The sequence below is a fragment of the Protopterus annectens genome, chromosome 12.part0, assembly GCF_019279795.1.
Source record: "Protopterus annectens isolate FY-2018-M chromosome 12.part0, PAN1.0, whole genome shotgun sequence".
NCBI classification, from domain to species: Eukaryota; Metazoa; Chordata; order Ceratodontiformes; family Protopteridae; genus Protopterus; species Protopterus annectens.
In genome coordinates this window covers 1,156,785,087-1,156,807,175 of record NC_056746.1, presented here as the reverse complement: position 1 = coordinate 1,156,807,175, position 22,089 = coordinate 1,156,785,087, and the positions used below count along the sequence as shown (strand labels likewise).

The window sequence follows — 22,089 nt, the reverse complement described above, 5'->3', positions numbered from 1 at the left end:
TTTTAATGGCTTATCAAAGGTAAAACTCAAATCAGACAGGCTGGCAAATTTAGCCCACTCTTTTTCAAAAATATTCTTAATAAAGTGGGCATTGCCATTGTAATCTGTAATAAAAGTACTCATAATTTTCACCTCCATCCTTAATCATGAAAAGATAAAGTAAATAAGCTCTAGCCTAGGGAGTACACCTTCACCATATGAAAATGAAAAGCCACAATAAGGCTACTCCCTCCACGTGGTTGCTAGCTCCAAGATGGTCCGTTTAGCGGGTATTATATATCCCCTTTCTTGTAGTTGCTGGTATGCAAGCACTACATATATATCCCTGGTCCTTCCTTAAGTAAAACAATTTTTTAATTCTGTTCAGTTAAAAACAACAAATTGCCTACTTCAAAGTACTAGTTCAAACACTAATAACACTTTCTTCGGAGCAAATTTCTTGTTATAGTAACTTGGCTCAATATGATAAGATATTACTCATTCATTGGAAGTCACTTCCAGCTACCTTTCTTCCTTGAGTGCAAAACCTCCATTCACTGACAACTATATGCTCCACTTCCTCAGTAGGTACCTCCAAAATTCTAAGTCAATAAATTGCCTGTATGCAAAAGCACTAGAGCAAGTTGCAAAAAGTTCCTTACTTGGAAGCCAACCTGTAACCTGCATACAGCCTTATCCTTATCCTACCCCCTTCCCTTTCTCTTGTACTGGGCCTCAGAATTTCTTAGATCTGAATTGATTTGGAGAGCCATATTTATTTTCTCTATTGCCTCAGTCAATCTTTTGAGGGCCTTTTTTTTTTTTTTTGTCTGTAACCCCTTCTTCTTCTCCGTAAGCTCTGTTCCAGGTTCTTGCTTATTAGCTTTCAGGGTAAATGCCCTAAATTTTTACCTTGGCAGGAAAACTTTTGTATGGCATGGTGCATACCAGTCTTATACTGGAAACATCTTAACATCTGTCATGCGTGGGGGAGCAAGGTGCTGAGCTCCAGAAGTTGGGCTGGATGTCATGCCTTCTGCAGCTGAAGTCCCAATAGTCAGGATTACAGCAGTGATCTGCTCAAACATCTACTATTATGGTAAGCAAGTTCTTACATAGTTGCACTTTCCTTGTTGTCTAGAGTATTGTCTTGCAGTTGTAACCCAGTTCAAATTGGGAGCAAGGCCTGTGAACATACCAAGACTCTGTGGGTGATTGGGGTACCAAAGTGTTAATCAGATGCAGAGGGCCATGTTGAAGATCAGCTGATATATCGAGTACTCCTATATATATTATGTCTGACTGTACTACTGGCTTTATCTTGCAGCACTCTTTCAAGCTGATTCTTAAAAGGCTAAAATATATCTGTCTGTACGAATATATGATGTAAAAGAGGTGTTGATGAAACCATAATGTTTATTATGGAGAGAAAAACATTTGTTGATGTACAAAGATTTCAGAAACTTAATGGTAGAATTTGTAATTTTCTTTTTTTTTTTTTTCCTTCAAGATGGAAGCACCTCCTCTTTCCCCATTTCCAAGCATCAAGCCTCATCCAATCTCACCTCGTCGTGTTTCTCAGCATCATTCTGTGTATGTGTCACCACATAAAAATGGTTCGTGCCTCACACCACAGACAGCTATGCTTTACAGGTTTAATGGAAGTCCCTCCAAGGTGAGTTTACACACTGTTCTAAAACACAATGAAATTCTGTATATCAGATGATTATCTTTCTTGCTTTCTTTGTTGTGTTAGTTTTGTAGTTCTTTAGTAAATTAAGACCAGTTAGACTGAAGCATGTGATCTTCTTTGAGAATATAATAGTCAACAGGTGAAAAAGTAGAAATTATCCTTGCCATTGGATAGTAGAGTAGACTTCTCTTACTTGGAGTCATGAGTTGTGGAGAAAGTAGATTTAAACTAGAAACAGGAGATACATGGGTGCATATAATTAGGAAAGCAGAGTTGAATGAATTGGAATAGGGCTGTTGAGGGGAAAAAGTAGAACAAGTCTTATGTAGGATTGGGGTGGGCTGGTGGTGGTTGAGCGATATATGGGAAAATCGGGCATGTAAGAAAGAAACAAGTATAATGTTTGGCTTCTTAATATAAGGCGTTTTGGGGAATGTCAGCATTTCCATCTGTGTGTATAGACAAGAATGTTAACATTCTCATAGTAGAGGAAGTGGCAGGCAAAGAGCTAAAGGTTAGTATATGATAGAAAAAAGATCTAGCTTCATGGACCCTCTTTAGTGGGTCAGAAATAGAATTTGTCCTCTGTTATTCTTTTTTGGCATTTTTGTCTTGGAAGTTCCTCTGGTTGAGAGATACATATCCTATGCCAGCATATGCTTCGATGTTATCCAGTACTCTGTAAGAGCATGCCTAACCCAATGCCACTTTTTTTTTTCTGTTGCTCATACAGTTTGGATCTTAGACCTGGCATGCATCATTAAACATTTCCTATATTCAGCACCTAAAACCAAACCTTGTGAAGTGTACATTTGGCTAAATCATGAGCCAAGGCCCACACTGCCATTGTTTCTGTTCTCTGGGGAAGAATCATTGCCTTAAATGCCAGTGATTCAACCCAGCCACGTCATGATATCACAGGTTGAAAATCCTGAACTTCGTCTGTACCAGAAGGAGGAGGATGATAAACAATGATCCATACAAAGAACAGCATTATGAGTAGTACTGGCTACTGGGACTTCTGCTACAGAAGGCAGGAGGTCTGGCCCAGCTTCCAGAGCTTAATACCCTTCCCCTCCTAGTTAAAAGGACTCTCCCCCCCCCCCCCTGTGGAGTGTCCGCTAATTCCCATGATGAAACAGGTGTCTATGCCATCTCTACTTTTTTCTTACCACAGTACAAGTTGAAAGTTTGCTTACTTGCTTAATCTTGATAGTCTGACAGTTTCAACCTGTTCCAGAATCTGTACAGATAAGTACTTTGTTGGGTTTTATCTTTCTGTCTACCTTTAAATTCTATTGCAGTGCATTGGGGGGGGGGGTTAGGGGGTCAGGTGACCTTTATATTTTTGGGGTACTGTTGCTCAGGAAAATGTAATAAATATACATGCACTAGGCAAATCCATTCTAAGGGTCACCGTTCAGACAGCAATTTTTGTCCAGGGCCTCACCACAACATTCCTAATAGTGCCATCTGCCATTGTTTCATTTGCAAGATGCTTAGGAGAAAGGGTAGATCCCTTCAGCACTATCTTGAAAAGAAGAAGCTTGATGTTTCTTGATGTTTTGGCCTCTACTGCCATGTCATCAGGCAGTTAATTGTCTGAAAAGGAAGGAGAAACACTTTAAGGAGAAGGAGAAAGGGACACTGGGGAATTGTGTGTAGACACCAGTGTGCTCATTCAGATTGAGGGTGCAGGACCAAGTGAAGCTCTTTTGCACCCCCCCAGCCCATGCACCTGAACTATCAGAGGCATCTGTCATTATGTCTGTGGAGGCTGTTTTACTTCAACCTTGGCTTGTCCTGCTAAGTTGTAGGTCTTTGCAAAGCAGTCAGCCTGGACAACTTGTCACTGGCATCTGGTACCCTGTTTATTGTTTCCAAATGAGAGGATGGTGCCCTTGGGTTTAATTAGGGAAGACATCCATGGTAAAACGTGAAGGATTGGGATTCCCATCCAACGTTCCAGTAGAAACCCCCCCCCCCAGTAGCAACCCAAGCTAAAAGGACTCAGTAGGCAAAGATGGATTGTCTTTTCAACCAAGTTCCCTGCAGTTGCCTGTATCCCAGGTCACTAGTGGACCGCTATAATTTCCCCTCTTCCAGGCTTTATCCCAGGATTGCTTGGATTAGTTCTCCCCCAGCTCAGGAATTAATTTTTTTTCAGAATCTGCAGTTTGCTTGGGGCAACTCTTGGAGTCTGGTGTCTCCTGTATTAAGAAAAAAAAGAAGTACATTCCAAAGTGTTTCTTCCTCTTGTGATAGCGAGGGAAAAGAACTAGATAATGCCTAACAAATGTTTTCCGTATTAGGATATGACACAGACACTTGAAGACACAATGGTGTTCATCATATTGATCACTGATGCAGTAGCCTTAGCTCTGTGGGTTATATCCTACCAAGGATATAGCAACCAGTCAGCTTACTTACAAGGCTTCAGGGCATCTTCCATACACCCAAACCATTAGTCAGCTCTAGCTGACCTGACTAAAAAGACAGGTTTGGGTGCCAAGCCCTTCAGAGCTTTTCTGTCATTGAAGAGGGAGCTCCTCCGCTGGCTTTCAAGGATTGACAGCCAGCTTGTGCTGTTTCTTTGCTGGGCACATAAGTTCCTTTTGAGGAAAAACTTTCTACATTAAAATGTTGTTTTATTGTATTGTACTGTTTAGGAAAGTTATTTTTAAGCTTGGAGTTTGTGTTTTAATAGACTGTCACAGACTCTGCTGTACTTTTAAACGGGAGCATGCTTTTTTCCTGTCAGTTTCAAAATTGTTTAAAGTAATTGAAAAACATTTTTTTTCCTGTGGAGAAATTGTTTTTGTTTTGTTTTGTTTGGGGCAGGCAAAGTATTCTAAAGTAACTAAAAGTAAGAGGTTCACTGCCAACCAACCAAGTGAACGCTCCGTTGCTAAAGTCCGAAATGTATAATATAACTGTAGTACTAGAAACGGAGCGAAAGCAGGCAATAACTTCAGATTAAAACGTCTTCAATTTATTCACGAATATTGGACACAGATAAGCGCATTCGCTTGAAAAGCTTCTTCAGATCTATAGTGCATCCACATTAAAATTAAGCCAGTTATATAAAAATTCAAAATATTCAGACCAATCAAACATCCGTACCAATTAATGCAATTAAAGGTACACTGAATAAACTATACTACAAATACTAAACTAAATACATATCTAGCTCAATGCCAAAAGATATATATTCACATATAAACCAGACTACACCTGTACATGTCATAAATTCTTCTAATTATAATAAATATAAAAAATAAATATAAGATATATATGTATATATACATATAACATATATATAAAAAAATATATATATATATATATATATATATATATATATATATATATATATATATATATATACACATACATACACTTAAAACTAAATTCTTAAAACATCATAATGAAAAATATATACTAACTAATTCACAAGAAAACAGGGAAATTTGTAAATCATATGCATTGGGTATGAGCCAAGTATAGTTCTCTAACAGAATATACATGCATTTAAGAGAAAACACTATGCACATCATAAATAAGTGATCCTTACTTAATATTCCTGCGTTTCCTTAACAAGGGCTTAATAGATGTCCTTTCATTGAGTCCCCTGCCTCTATCTGCTCTTAATATAATGATCCAGTTATTCTTCCTGTATTCAGTGTGGTTCCTAACGTCCCCTTCACTTACACTAGGGGGAATAACTTCAAGGGCTCTAAATAGAAACCTATGTGTGTCGCCATGCTGTGTAATATGCTTCGCCAGGGCATTATGTGCTGAATTCTTCCTAATATGATATACGTGTTCTCGTATCCTATCCCTAAATGGCCTGTTCATTTTGCCAACATAAAAGGAAGAACAGGTTTGACATACGGCCAAATATACTAAATTAGTGGTCATACAATTAGCTCTAACTGATGTCACAAATTCTCTTTGTAAATCAGGATGCAAAAACCTTCTATTGGTGTCTATGTATGCACAAAAATTGCACTGCCCACATGATCTCGTACACTCATCTCCAGACACAACTTCCTTATTCTTAGGATGACAAAGCATCCTCTTCAGATTCTTCTTATTCCTATATAGGAAATGTGGTTGCTCACCAACTATTTTCTTTATGTCCTCATCTATTAGCAAGATTGACCAATTCCTGCTAATAATATTTCTAATCTCTATATTATCTGTTGTATAAAACGCTGGAATTCTAACAAAAGTTTGTGTAGAAGGTATTTCCCTTCTATCAGTGGTCACAGCTGGCCCAAAATATGGTGCCGCTGTGTCTTGCCGTGAGGTGAAAATAGTTTCCAAATGCTTATTTATTTCAAATTCTCTATAACCTCTGTTTAGTAGTTTTACCTTCAGACTGTCCATCTCATCTGTAAATCCTACTTCTGTGGGATTCAGTCTGGAGGCCCTCATACCTTGGCCTTTTATGATGTTCTTAAACACATATGCCGGATGCATACTAGATCTCGTCAATAAAGCATTACGGTAACATGGCTTACGATATACTCCTGTATTAAGCAAGCCACCTGGTAACTTCTCTATATATAAATCACCACCTGGTAACTTCTCTATATACAAATCTAGGAAATCTATTCTCGAACTGGAACTCTTCATAGTGAATTTTAAATATTCTGTTAAATTATTCATTTTACAAAACAGGGTGTCCAGTTGATGTCCATTGCCATTCCATAGGACAAAAAGGTCATCGACAAAACGTCGCTAGAAGACCACATGTTCATGAAATTCTTCTAATCTAAATTTTCTTTGTATAATATGAATGATATCAGTATCTGAATGTATTCCAAGATCTACTGTAGCACTGCTGGCTATTCCTGTACCTTCCTGTTCACCATTAGACCTCTCATTCACATGCATATTAATATTCACATCAGTCATACATAGATAATAATAAAAGATAATAATGTGACCACTGTTCAGAGAGAGGGGAATTTGTATCCAGACGTTCGAGTTGTTAAGCACCAACCCCCCTCTACAATAGAAACATCACAGGTGGTCGTTAAACCTAAAAACCTTCACATTAATAGGTCAGTGGAATGTCCTGGTGGTATAGGGGAAGGGTTTCCTTTTCCCCTACCTGTTCACACAGACAAGGGTATGAGAAGGACACGCTCTATGAGTAGTGGCCGTCAGAAAAGGAAACATTCGGGCGAGTATCTACCCCATCAGACTGTAAAGAAGATGTGGGGGAAGGGGATCATTCATTAGTTTGTAATATTTCGACATGTATACTTTCATCGGCTGAAGAAAGTCTATTAGGTAAAGGACTAAACTTCATCCCCAAGAGTTGCAGTAATTTAACAGACACAGTCACAGATTTAAAAGTTTTATGTAGGAATGTCATGCTCAAATTATTATATGGTAAACAAGACACAGGAAGTACGAACACACAGGAGGTTAAGAAACAGAGATTCAGGAGTCTGAGCCATTTTGTTCCATTAAATCAACCCCTGGTTGATGCTTATTTGAAATTGACAGAAGAAGAATTGTTTAAATATTATGATAATAGGACAATACATAAGAGATATAATAGAGTAGACAACTTGAACCATAAAGAAAGAATGTGTTTGAGACATTTACAGTCAGAGACCTCCATTACAATTAGACCAGCTGATAAGGGAGGCCGAATAGTGGTCATGGATACCCTGAAATATCTGAAGTCTATGGATAATCTCTTAATGGATAAATTTTATAAGACTGTTACTAGGGAGGAAGTGCATGAAATCATGCGATATGTTACTGAAACTTTATTAGGTATACATCGAAGTAGTATTATAACTAAAGAGGTTTTTTTTATATCTGGTTGTTAAGAATCCCCTTATACCTCAGATACACGGGCTCCCTAAGATTCATAAAAATATACAAGATCCACCCATGAGACCAGTAGTTGCTGGCGGGGGATGGGTCACAGAGCATCTATCGGTCTATGTGGAGAAACACCTATGACCTGTATTAAATAATAATAAATATGTGTTAGACTCCAAACAATTCCTTATGGAACTCTATGAATGCTTGAGAGGTGTCACAGACAGTGAGGAGTTTATTTTAGTCATATTTGATGTACAGTCGTTATTTACCATCATTCTAAATGAACTAGGTATTCAGTATATATCAGAATACTTGATGGAGCATAGTGAATATTCTGTTGTACAGATTGATTTAATAACACATTTTTTTAGAACTTGTTTTGGAGAATAATCTGTTTATATTCAGAGACACCATCTTTAGGCAACAAGACGGGGTGGCTATGGGGACTCCCTGTGCCATAAGTTACGCAAATATGTTCTTGGCACATTGGGAAGAGAATACCCTGTTTTGATTAGAAGAATTTCATGAACATGTGGTCTTCTATCAACGTTTTGTCGATGACCTTTTTGTCCTATGGAATGGCAATGGACATCAACTGGATACCCTGTTTTGTAAAATGAATAATTTAATAGAATATTTAAAATTCACTATGAAGAGTTCCAGTTCGAGAATAGATTTCCTAGATTTATATATAGAGAAGTTACCAGGTGGCTTGCTTAATACAGGAGTATATCGTAAACCATGTTACCATAATGCTTTATTGATGAGATCTAGTATGCATACGGCATATGTGTTTAAGAACATCATAAAAGGCGAAGGTATGAGGGCCTCCAGACTGAATCCCAGAGAAGCAGGATTTACAGATGAGTTGGACAGTCTAAAGGTAAAACTACTAAATAGATGTTATATAGAATTTGAAATAAATAAGCATTTGGAAACTGTTTTCACCTCATGGCAAGACACAGCGGCACCATATTTTGGGCCAGCTGTGACCACTAATAGAAGGGAAATACCTTCTACACAAACTTTTGTTAGAATTCCAGCATTTTATACAACTGATAATATAGAGATCAGAAATATTATTAGCAGGAATTGGTCAATCTTGCTAATAGATGAGGACATAAAGAAAATAGTTGGTGAGCAACCACATTTCCTATATAGGAATAAGAAGAATCTGAAGAGGATGCTTTGTCATCCTAAGAATAAGGAAGTTGTGACTGGAGATGAGTGTACGAGATCATGTGGGCAGTGCAATTTTTGTGCATACATAGACACCAATAGAAGGTTTTTCATCCTGATTTACAAAGAGAATTTGTGACATCAGTTAGAGCTAATTGTATGACCACTAATTTAGTATATTTGGCCGTATGTCAAACCTGTTCTTCCTTTTATGTTGGCAAAACGAACAGGCCATTTAGGGATAGGATACGAGAACACATATATCATATTAGGAAGAATTCAGCACATAATGCCCTGGCGAAGCATATTACACAGCATTGTGACACACATAGGTTTCTATTTAGAGCCCTTGAAGTTATTCCCCCTAGTGTACGTGAAGGGGACATTAGGAACCACACTGAATACAGGGAGAATAACTGGATCATTATATTAAGAGCCGATAGAGGCAGGGGACTCAATGAAAGGACATCTATTAAGCCCTTGTTAAGGAAACGCAGGAATATTAAGTAAGATTCACTTATGATGTGCATAGTGTTTTCTCTTAAATGCATGTATATTCTGTTAGAGAACTATACTTGGCTCATACCCAATGCATATGATTTACAAATTTCCCTGTTTTCTTGTGAATTAGTATATATTTTTCATTATGATGTTTTAAAAATTTAGTTTTAAGTGTATGTATGTATATATATATATATATATATATATATATATATATATATATATATATATATATATTTTCTATACATATTTTTATATATATGTTATATGTATATATACATATCTTATATTTATTTTTTATATTTATTATAATTAGAAGAATTTATGACATGTAAAGGTGTAGTCTGATTTATATGTGCATATGTATCTTTTGGCATTGAGCTAGATATGTATTTAGTTTAGTATTTGTAGTATAGTTTATTCAGTGTACCTTTAATTGCATTAATTGGTATGGATATTTGATTGGTCTGAATATTTTGAATTTTTATATAACTGGCTTAATTTTAATGTGGATGCACTATAGATCTGAAGAAGCTTTTCAAGCGAAAGCGCTTATCTGTGTCCAATATTCGTGAATAAATTGAAGACTTTTTAATCTGAAGTTATTGCCTGCTTTCGCTTCGTTTCTATTACTACAGTTATAAAGTATTCTAAAGTGTTTTTTTGTGAAAAAGTTACTTTTAAAGACTTTACATTTTTACCACCTCTTTGCTGCATTTTCGGTGTTGTGACCATGGAACAAATTATTGGTCTCACAGTCGGTCCTTCTTCCAGCCATAAAAAAAAAAAAAATGAAGCAAACTGCCTTTGCCACCACAGCAGGGTAACAGTTTACCTCAGCTGCAGGTGAGTGACTCTGCTGTAGCCATAACTTGTTCGTCAGACCACTCATTTTTTAACCTAGATCCCTCTGGTGCATCCCCTACAGTCATTGTGGACCAGATTTTGGCCACTTCCTCTGTGGGTGTAGGGGTCACCTCAGTGAACAAGGGAGAGATACTCTTGTCTATTCGGGGAGGGGGAGCAGAGAAGGCTTTCTTACTTAATCAGAATGTTTTGCCCATCCCTGGGAAGCTGCTGTCGCTGCCATTAATAACACTGTTGGCCCCATTTTTTTCTGTCAAAAAGAAAAAAAATGTTAAAATAAAGAATAATTAGTAGAGTATACAAAATATTGAATAATAACTATAAGAATCAATCAGAGGAGGTTAGAAAGGATTAAGAAGAGAGATTGGATACGCAATCTGGGGGATATATGTATGTCTCCCAAATATGCAGCAAAGTCTGGAAGATTTCAGATCCTTGCTTGGAAGTGTTTACATGGGTATTTTATACCCCATGTAGACTCCAAAGAATTTTTCCTCAGCAAATGAAGGTATGATAGGGAAGAAAGAGGTAACTGGGAACATATTTTGTAAGAGTGTAATGAGTTGGCAGACTTTAAAGATTACCTGCAGACAGCTCTGTCAGAGATAGTGGGTGAGCAAATTGGTGTAACTAAGGAAATTATTTTTTTGAGGTATGATACAGAATCAGATTTGTCTAGACATAGTAAGGCCTTGATGAGTCTAATTATGGTGGCTGCCAAAAAAAGCAATTGTTAAAAATTTGAAATCTAAGTCCAAACCAACTTTAGTAGAAGTAGTGTATATAGTAACAGAGATAAAACAACTGGAACTAGGATCTTTAGAAAAAGATAGGAGCAAATTACATAAGAAAAAAATTGGAACTGTGGGGACAGTACATGCAGAGGAGGAATGAGGTTTAAGAGAAGGCAGGATTTGAATGAGCTGTCTAATGTTTGACTAACAATGACTGGATAGAATGTAAATGGTGTATAATGTTTGCAACTAAAAGTTTGTCAATATGGTTTGTTTTCATTTGTATAAATGTATGATTGCCTATGTCATATTTGATAATTTAATACAGATGTCTCTTGTTTAAGAAAGAAAACGAAGCCTGTATCTAAACCTCCTCAAATTTCATTAGATAGGAGTAGTTTACTGGGTGTAGCTCAAGGTTTAATTCAGGTTATTGATCCTTCTTGTAAAGTAGTTCCAGGTTTAAAAAAAAAGAGGGCTAATTATTTTCTTGAAGAGATTCAAGATTCTGAATTTGGACAGGAAGATGACAGGACAGGTGCAGGGTTTTTTCCTCAGTTTTCTGATTCAGACTCAGAGGAGAGCTCAGTTTCCTGATTCTCCTTGTGGGGTTTCTATTTCTCCGAGACTTTTCCCAGGATGTGCCGGTGTTTTCAGCAGGAGAACACTGAGGTTTCTCAGCCCCTTGAAAAATACTTTGAGCTGTAACAGAATTTCCAGAACCTCCATCCTTTCCCCCATTTCTGTCAGCTGTGGAGGATTTGCTTGTCACTGCCTCCAATTTTCCTGATACAGTAGTCAGAAAGTTGCCTCTAAAAAGGCAGATAGAATGTACAGAGCTCCTCAATATACTCTTCCCAAACTTGACCCAGCAGCTATAGCTTTAGTTAATACCACTACTGCTAGCCACTTTAATTCCAATCCTACTCTTTCTATTAAGGATGGAAGCATTATTGATAAGGTTGCGGGAAAAGTATATACTTCTGCAACTGTGATGTAGTTCAGAATTTTGATTTGTCAGTCTCATAAGTTTGTTCTGCTACATTGTGAAAGTATGAGGAATGATTTATCTGCAGTTCCTTCTTGTGGGGACAATCTTTAAATACTTTAGTTTCTCCTGTTGCACAATTCACTACTTATTGTTTACAGTGAGTGTCTGACTCTGTTGATACTTCTTCCAGGACCACTGGTACTGTTTTGAGGATGTTTGCATGGCTGCATTCTCATAACCTCCCAGATGATGTTAAAATTAGATTTTAAATTCTCCTTTGGATAGAGATTTAGTTTTTGGCCCCTGTGCTGCAGAGGTAATCAAAAAGTGTGATGAAATTGATAAGCTGATCCAGGGAATCTCCAAAAATTTTCAGCCCTCCTTTTCCATATTTTCTATGGTATTGTCTAATCCCTCATCCATTTTTGGCAAAAAAACAAAATAAACAGTCATAACAAAACACAGGTAAACTGACATTTAAGAAGAAATGGCAAGGGGATTCCAAAAAGAACCATCAAACCATCCAAAACCATGGCTAGCCCAACAAGTCTAAATCTCTTTTCAAGAGACCTTTTGACCCCACCCCCATTTTTCCTTCCAGAAAGTTAGAATCTTCAGTTTTCTCTTTGGCAACAGATACTTTCAGAAAATGTGTTCTTAAGATTATTCATCAAGGTTACAGAAGGGAGAGGGAGGAAATTCTTTCCAGGGGGGTCATTCCTCATCCTCCATGTCAGACTCTTGTGTTTTCAGCAGTCCTTCATCACATGCGGTCCCAAAGAGTGATAGAACCAGTTCTTCTTTCCCAGGTGGGTAAGGGTTTTTATGAAAGAAAATGCTTAGAGACGTGTTCTGGATCTTTCTTTTCTAAACCTGTTTGTGATAGTGCCTGTAGATCAGAAAGTGTGTATATACCTTTAAAAAGCATTTCCAGATGTAAGCATATGTATATAAATAGGGAGCACGTGCAGGTAGCAGTGCCATTTTGAGAGAACAGAGAGAGTGTTAATATATATATGACTGTGGTAGTCAGTCTGTTTATAAGTTTAAGTTTAAGTTACAAAGCCTCATTCCTGTTGTGTTTATGTGTAATAAAGCTGCTTGAACTGAACCCATGAATGTTCATCTGTTTTATCCTGACCAGACGAGCGACATGGTGTCAGAACAAGGATTCAGAGTTGAAGGTGAAAGCAGATTAAGCTGGTTGAGTGAAACGGAGTTCAGACGAATAAAAAAGGGCCAGAAACAAACTTAAGGTAATGAAAAGTGCACAAATTATTTATTTGGCAAAGACAATGAAACAGAGCATTTGTAAGGCACAAAACGCATTATTAATCAAACGAAAGGCACAAAATGCATTATTAATTAAACAAAATGTTCAAAACCATGATATTTGATAAAACTAGCAGAAATATTCCTATGGGGCTCAGAATTACGTTTGGTTTGCATAATGAGCATGTTTAAAGTAAGAAACGGGCACAAGAAAGGTATAATGAGAATGATAAGAGATTAAAAGGGCATAACGAGTACAGTAAAAAGGGCAAATTAAGCTTAAAGAGCAAGGCAACTGCATGTTTTTTAGTAAAAGACCATGTTTGGGCACAAACTACTGTTTCGCATTGACCGAAGCCATTCAAAGAATAACTGTTGTTGTTCAAAGTATCTCAGAGTGTGCAGAGTGTAGACTTCATTGCAGTGCAGTTATTTCAGAGAGTTTGTTGGGTGCAAAATACTGTTATATTGCAAAGTGCAGTCAAAGTACAGCCATTCCAAAAAGTTTCTTGTGCTGTGTGCATTTATCCGCAAAGTGCCGACATTTCTGAGTGTTTCTTACACTGCACAGAGTTATTTCGCAAAGTACAGCCATTTTGAAGGGTTCTTGTGCTGTGTACAGTTTATTTGCAAAATACAGTTATTTCGAGGTATTTCTTATACTGATGAGTGGTTTTGTAACATACGGTAGTTTCAAAGTGTTCTTGTGCTACAGAGACTTATTTTGCAAGGTACAGTTATTTCACAGAGTTTGTTGTGCTATTGTGCATAATTACAAGTACTGGCATAAAGTTCCGACATATATATATATTTACGTGTGTTATCCTCGTACATGATTTCAAGCACCTTCAATACTGTGTGTTGATATGGCAGAGGTATTTTGCAGATCAAGTCCATTTGTGTTTGATCGTATTATAGCAGAAAGTTAGAGAGTATTGGAGTAGGAATACGATAGTTTCATACAAGCAGCTTTTTCTGACAAAGATGCATGTACAAGGGGATTCATTTTGCTGAACTTAGCTTGGTCAGAAGCCATTGAAAGAGACCGTTCATTTGTATATGCATTAGAAGTATATGTTAGAGAGGGGGAAGCCATCATATTGTGGTACTGGCTGAATCAAGGCAGGACCCTGAGTGCTTAAAACGTAAATTTAGAGACGTGAGCAGTCCCCAGACAAATGTTACATTAGAGAGGCACCTATTTTATACAAGAAACCAAAAGCAAGGTGAAACTTTTGCAGCTTATATCACTGACTTGAGCAGTAAGGCCAAAACATGCAGATTTGGCGACTTGAAAAATGAGTTAAAGGACAGGCTTATGTATGATGTTAATAGTGCTGCAGTGAGAAAGATTTTGCTTTGTGACAGTGATTTAACATTAAGTAAAGCCATAGAGATTTGTCAAATCCATGAGCTCACAGAAGGGGAAACAAATATGCTCGCAAGTGAGAAGAGCATAGTTTCAGCAGCCTGTAGAGCAAATGTAGACAGCATGCAACAAGTGGCAAGCAAAGACAGGCCTAAGCACATGGCAGCTGCAACCCCTGCGGGTTTGGCAGGGATACCTCGTAGCTTTTTAGCAAGTTTCAAGACTGACTTAGTAAAAAGGACATCCTCAGTACAGTATAAGGGTAAGTCAGCAAGTCTTATTGTTAACTGTCGTAATTGTGGTGCCAGTCGTTAGCCTAAAAGACAGAAATGCTTAGCATTTGGTCAGCAATGCTACAAGTGTAAAAAAGGGAACCATTTTCAAAAGTTTTGTAAATCAAACAAGCCTTATTGAGTTATTAAGAAAGGTCACTCAAAAAAGCAAGTTGATCATGTAGAGAGCTGCAACCCTACTTTCTGTGTAGATGGTATATCAGTGGTTGGTGAAAAGATTAATGCAGTAGATTTGCTGACAAAGAATTAAATGTTTTGTACTGTCCTGGTCAATGGTAAGCCCACAGAGCTCAAAATAAATACTGGTTCAAAGTGTAATGTCAGCAGAAACATTTGCTAGAGTGAGGGCTAGTGAGCAACTTGGTTTGGCCAGTTGTGCAAAGCTTGTTGCTTATAGAGGTGAAGAGATTTAAAATGAGGGCTCAATAGTGCTTTCATGCTATCAGGCTGGGAACAGTTACAGCTTGCAGTTTTATGTAGTCAGAAGACTTGTGCAGTCATTATTAGGTCTCAGAGACAGTCTGAGAATGAAACCGCTTTCTTTTACCAAAGAAGTACATCATGTAAGCACATCCCAGTTCCAGCTTTACTAATACTATTTTCTCTGTGTATGCTGATGTTTTTGACGACAAACTAGACAAACTTCCGGTTGTGTACTCCATAAAAATAGACCCAGAGGTCAGTCCAGTGGTCAGACCAGCAAGGAGAGTTCCAGTAGCTATGCAGGACAAAGTCAAGGTTCAGTTAGACAAAATGGTGAGGCAAGATGTGATTTGTCCAGTCACAGAGTCATCTGAGTGGGTGTCTTCCATGGTAGCTACTCATAAGAAAAATTCAGATGAAATCAGAATATGCATTGACCCAAGACGTCATCATCCTATGAATACAGTCGAGGAGATTGCTGCCCTCATACCAAATGCCACTTTTTTTTTCTGTCTTGGATGCAGAGAGTTCATTTTGGCAAGTGATGCTTGATCTCAAATCTTCACTACTGACTACATTTGGTACCCTGTGTGGTAGATACAGATTTCGTAGGATGCCTTTTGGAATAAATTCTGCCAGTGAAGCCTTTCAGAGTGCAATGGATTTTTAAGGTTACCCATGTGCTCTAATAGTTGATGATTTACTGGTTGAAGGCAGTGGTGAAGCAGAGCATGAAAGAAACCTCAGGAATATTCTGGACAGAGCATGTGAAGTGAACTTAAAGCTCAATCCTTGAACTTCAAGTTCAGATTACCGGAAGTTAGTTATGTAGGTCATTTATTTTCCAGTACAGGCTTACGACCAGACCCTTCAAACCAAGCGGCCATTCTTGAAATGCCAGCTCCAGACATTGTCCAAGCCCTACAGCATTTTCTTGCTATGGTTAACTATTTGGGCAAATTTATCCCGACTTTAGTGAGTTATCAGCGCCTTTAAGAAGAGCTGACATGCAGAAATGTTGCCTGGTCATAGTTAGAACAACACCAGAGAGCATTTGATAACCTCAAACAGCAAATTACTAACCCACCTACATTACGATACTATGATGTCCACAAACCAGTAGTTCTTTCCTGTGATGCTTCAAAGTTCTGTCTTGATGCAGTTATTCTTCAAGAGCGCAGACCTGTTGTCTATGCATCTAGAACTCTTACACAAACTGAGATGCAATATGCTCAAATTGAGGAGGAACTTTTGGCAATTGCATTCGCATTTTCGAAGTTCCATGATTATATTTGTGGTTGAGCTATCTAGACAGAAACTGACCATCAACCTCTAGTCACTATTTTAAAGAAGCCTATGCATTCCGCTCCAGCAAGACTGCAAAGAATGATGCTGAAATTGGAAAGGTATAATTTCAAAATGGTATATAAAAAGGTAAGCTTCTTTGTCTGGCAGATACTTATCCAGATTGCCCAGAAGTACCACGGAACCAGCTTGATGCATTGAATTTTGACTTTGATGTCATAGAAGTTTGTAATTTTTATACCACAAGACTTGATGAGATGAGAGATCATGCAAAGACTGATCCAGTTTACAAAAGCTCAACCACTTCAATGTAAGATGGCCGTCAAAGCAGTCCTGTCTACCACCAGAAGTACAGTCTTACTTTCCATACAGAGATGAGATGCTGATGGAAGATGGTATCATTTTCAAAGGTCCAAAAGTTGATGCTCCTACTTCCTTACAGCATGAATACACTCAGATTTTGCATTGTGGCCACCTAGGTTCCTATTCTACCAAAAGAAGGTTGAGAGGACTGTTTTGGCCTTCTCTATCGAAAGATATTGATAAAGAGCTTTCTTCCTGTTCAGTGTGCAAAAGTACTAAACCACATTTGCAAAAAGAGCCACTTCATCTAAGCCAAATTCCTGAACTGCCTTGGACAACAGTAGCAACTAATATATTTCAGTGGAACCATCAGCATTACTTAATGTTGGTAGACTTTTATTCGAACTGGTTTGAGATCGATTTGCTACCTAACCTAACGTCCAGTGCTGTTATTACTAAGATGAAACGTCATTTCTCAGTCCATCGTAGTCTACACAAAGTTATTTCTAACAACGGCTCTCAGTTTACCAGTCAATTGTTTCAGAGATTTGCAAAAGAGTGGGACTTTGTCCATGTTGCTAGTAGTCCTGAATACCCACAGTCAAACGGCCTTGCTGAATGTGTGCAGTACACAGTGCAAAGCAATTACAAGAGAAGTCAAAGCGTGACAATACCGATATCTTCTTGAATTTACTCAGTCTCAGAAACATACCCCGTTACAATCTACTTGGCTCACCTGCTCAGAGACTTCTATCTAGGCAAACCAGAACAACTTTGCCTGTCAGTTCTAGTTTGTTGGTGCCTAATGCTAAAAACAACAGAGCAATCAAAGCTCAACTTTTTAAGAAGCATTCTTCTCAGAAGTCCAGCTATGATAAAACGAGCATATTTCTTCATCCATTAAAAGGAGAGACCGTGAGGATGCAAACGGTGAAAGACTTTGATCAAATTCGTCAAGTGAAAGATATATGTGCCGAGCCGAGATCCTACTTAGTGGAATCTGAGGGCATAGAATATAGGAGAAACCACAGGCATCTTCTTCCTGTATCAGAAGCGATATCACAGCATTGTTCCTGTGATACAGAGTCTAGATCTCAGAGCCCCTGACAATGTCCATACCGAAGAACATGTCTCAGTATCTATTCCCGTTCCTGATGATGTCCCAGATATCCCCAAAGTTGAACATTCCTTGAAGACAGTACTCCTTGCTAGATCCATTTCTGACTTCTGGACATGATTGTTTTATATGTGTCTTAATTTTGTATGATTGCATGTCAAGTAATTAGTTTTGTATAACTGCTTGTTGAAAGATCATTTCTATAAATTGCATGTCATTGAATGCTGTCATTTCATATATGGACTGTGTGTCAGAGAGGGAGGGTATAGATCAGAGTGTGTGTATGTACCTTTAAGAAGCATTTCCAGATGTAAGCACATGCATGTAAATAGTGAGCATGTGCAGGCAGCAGTGCCATTTTCAGAAAACAGCCAGAGTATTAACATGCATGAGTGTGGTAGTCAGTCTATTTATAAGTTTATTTAAGATGCAAAGCCTCATTCCTAATGTGTCTGTGTGTAATAAAGCTGCTTGAACTGAACCCATGAATGTTCGTCTGTTTTATCCTGACAAGACGAGCAACAGTGCCCAAATTCAAAAATGATCTCCACTTCACATCCTGTTACCTCTTCTTCCTCTTTCAAGTTTCCTGGTAACACTAGACTTAAAAGATGCTTATCACATCCCTGTTCATCCAGACGTAAGACATTACTTAAGGTTTTGTGTGTCTGGATCACATTTTCAATTCACTGCCTTATCCTTTGGACTATCCAATGCACCAAAAATGTTCACAAAGTATCTTAACTCCAGCTATAGCTCATTGCAGGCTACAGGATATCCATAGATGTGAAGTTGTTCTATCTCGCCGTTTTGTTCTTACACGTGGGTTCGGAGCCGATCCCTTGGCTCCGAGTCGGCCGCTCTTCAAGCTCAAACTCTCAGAGAAGCTCGAGACGTAGTGTATATCCCATGATGCTCTACTGTAAACCCCCAGATCTAGTTTGCTGTTGCAACGGATCTACAGACTCGTCGGAGCAAGCTCGGGCCAGTGCTATTTTTTTCTATATTTAGTGATATTTTTCTAAAATATTTCTATTGTAGTGTTAGCTAGTGTTTAGTATTTAGAAAAGAAATAGTTGAATTTAGAGTGTAATTAGAATTCCTTAGGATTAGTTAGATTGGAGTGTTTTTCTTATCGGCTATTTGTTAGGCCTTTCTTAGTTTTTTGGGCGTGACAGGGCTCTGTCAGCTCCTTTGCGTGTGTTTTTTCTTAGAATTTCCTTAGGATTAGTTAGATTAGTAGATTAGTTAAAATTTAGCTACTTCTGTAGAGGGTTTTATATATATATATATATATATATATATATATATATATATATATATATATATATGTGTAAAATACTGAATAACTTTTTTTTCTAAAGTTTGAGTTCAGGGATCTGAACTGGTGTATATATATATATATATATATATATATATATATATATATATATTTACATATATATTTACATATATAGTTATATAAATATTTCTATTATAAAAAAAATGTCTGAGAAGCAAAAGTCTGGCTTCAAAAGGTGTGAGTGTGGTCAAAAAATGTCTGTTACGGACAACCACTCCACCTGTGTCTACTGTTTGGGTTCTGTTAATTTGCAAGAAGTGTGCTCTATCTGCCACTCCTTTAGCGCCAGAGTTCTTTTGGAAAGGCGCAGGAAGCTGGTGGATAGGGGACTCCTGAAGCCTGAATTTCAGGCTGCACTGGATAAGACCGACCTTTCTTCCAAGGCTTCAAAGGGGTCGAAGTCGTCCAAGGGGTCCTCAGAGCCCAAGTCTTCGGCTCCGAGCTCCTCTGGTATGGTTCGATCATCGGCTCCACAGCCCTTGGAGCCGTGTATCGATCCTTTACCTCGGAGCCCAGTTGTGGATCCGGTGTTGGAGACTCCTCAGTCTCCGATTCTTCAATCGGTGCTGTCTTCGGCTCCTTCGACCCATTCCTCGAGGCTATCTGATGTGGACCTGGACCGCGTGGTTAAGAGATTGCTAGAGAACCCGGCCCTGGCCAAAATGCTTTCCGCTTCGAGCCACTCGGCTTCGAAGCCTGAAATTCCAGCCCTACTTTTTTCTCCTCCTCCTCAGAAGCCAGTCGAACTCTCGGAGCCGGGGCAGACAGAACCGATGTTGAGTAGAGCCCTCGGGGCAGAGTTTGATCCACCTCCCTTGGCTCCTTCGACCTTGATCTCCTCGGTTCTGACCAGGTAGTCTCGGAGCTGACACTCCCTCGCTGGCTGCGGGGTGGAGAGTCAGACCGATACTTCGGTTCCAATCCTTCCCCTCGGGGCTACGGCGCAGGTGGCTTCGGCTCCATCCTCTGGATTGGAGCGTGTGGTCTCGGCTCGGGGAGGGCTGCCAGCCTCTTCGGAGCCGACAGACTTCTCGGACCGGGATTCTGGTGCCTTCGATGCCATGAGGAAGGTCATGTCTTCCAAGACCACTACCTCCTCGGATCTTTCTTCCCCTCCCCCTAAAAGGCCTCGTTCTGTCTCTTCCCCACAGGTCCCTACCAAGCGTCGAGACCCAGAGCCTCAGGTATCCCCATTGGGGGGGCCCCTCCTTTACAAGGACTTCACCGGACGCTCCCACCGATGAAGTACCCAGGAAGAGACTGTGCAAGAGGAGGCACTTGGATTCCCCACAGGAATCCCTGACATCGGATACCGACTTGGAGGAGTCAGAAGGGTCCCCACGATCCCCCTCAGAGGATGTCTCATTTGCAGACATATTGGAGATCTTAAGGCAGAGGGGTGATTGGCAGTCCCTTGCCCCTACTGAGGATGAGTTTGTACTCCTGAAGGCCTTTGGGTCTCAACCATCCACCTCCTGGGTTACTCCCCCCTTCGATGAACTAGTGGATCTGGTTGCACGAAGGGCGTGGGAGTCCCCTGATTCAGTTGAACCGGTCCCTCGGAGGCCCAACAAGTTCATTACTTCCCCTGCTGATAAGGCCTTTCTTACCAAGAGAGTCCCGGTTGATGCCATGGTGGTGGCGGCAGCCACCAAGAAAGAGATGTCGGAAACCTCTTTTTCTGTCCATCCTCCTAATAGGGATTCTAGGATGATGGACAGGTATGGGAAACGCATATTTAGTTCTGCGGCATTTTCCATGAGATCGCTCAACTACCTGACCCATTTTACCCACCTTCAACGAGATCTCCTTAAAGAGCTGGGAGATACTCTACAAGGTAACACAGCTGTTTCTGAGAAAGTGACTGCACAACTCAACACCCTCAATTCTATAGTCAACTCATCCATGCGGCTCATTTCTTATGCCGTCGATGGATCGAGTAGGGCGGCAGGCTCAGCGATAGCTCTTCGGAGACACTCCTGGATGCACCTTTGTTCCTTTGCGAAAGCCTTCAAATCTTCCTTCGTCATTTTGGCATTTTCCATGAGATCGTTCAACTACCTGATCCATTTTACCCGCCTTCAACGAGATCTCCTTAAAGAGCTGGGAGATACTCTACAGGGTAACACAGCTGATGCAGTTTCCGAGAAAGTGACTGCACAACTCAACACCCTCAATTCTATAGTCGACTCATCCATGCGGCTCATTTCTTATGCCGCTGATGAATCGAGTAGGGCGGCAGGCTCAGCGATAGCTCTTCGGAGACAGTCCTGGATGCGCCTTTGCTCCTTTGCGGAAGCCTTCAAATCTTCCTTCGTCAATACCCCATTCGATGGTTCCGCCTTGTTCAGGCCTAAAGTTAAGGAGATGCTTACTTGGTGTGAACAAGAAGGAAAGACTCTGTCTGCTGTAGGAGTCCGTTTTTCCACTTCAACTAGACCGTACCCCAAAGGGCAACGAAGTGGAAAAATGTGGTTCCGAAAACCTCAAGGAGCTTTCCAGAACACACCTACGGATACCCCCTCTAGGGGCAGAGGAGGGGGTAGAAACAGAAGACGCCGTCCAAACGGCAGAGGGGGTCCGCAAAATCAGGGTGACAGGGAGCATTTCTCTGGTAAGCCCTATCAGCGTTCCTGAAAGGAAGCCTGGCTGTCCTTCTCTGGAGGCAGTCAGGGGTCGCTTGGCTTTATACCCAAATGCCTGGCTAAACATTACAGCGGATTCTTGGGTAAAAAGCATCATTTCCAGAGGTTACTACATCCCCTTTACAAAACTCCCTCCCATGTGTACAGTATTCCAGACGTTCCACCCAGTCTGCGAAAGCTAGCAGCCGTAGAGATTCAAAACCTGCTAGACAAAAGAGTCATCCAA

At 39.5% G+C, this 22,089-nt stretch overlaps 1 protein-coding gene across 1 annotated transcript in view; it reads left to right on the top strand.

Annotated features, from left to right (window-relative positions):
* Nucleotides 1-22,089, top strand: part of RBL1 (RB transcriptional corepressor like 1) — a 2,331,004-nt gene that overhangs the window by 2,263,310 nt on the left and 45,605 nt on the right. The window contains exon 21 of the mRNA XM_044089002.1: nucleotides 1,490-1,654. Coding sequence (XP_043944937.1) covers nucleotides 1,490-1,654 — 165 coding nt within the window. The remainder of the gene's footprint in view (nucleotides 1-1,489; nucleotides 1,655-22,089) is intronic.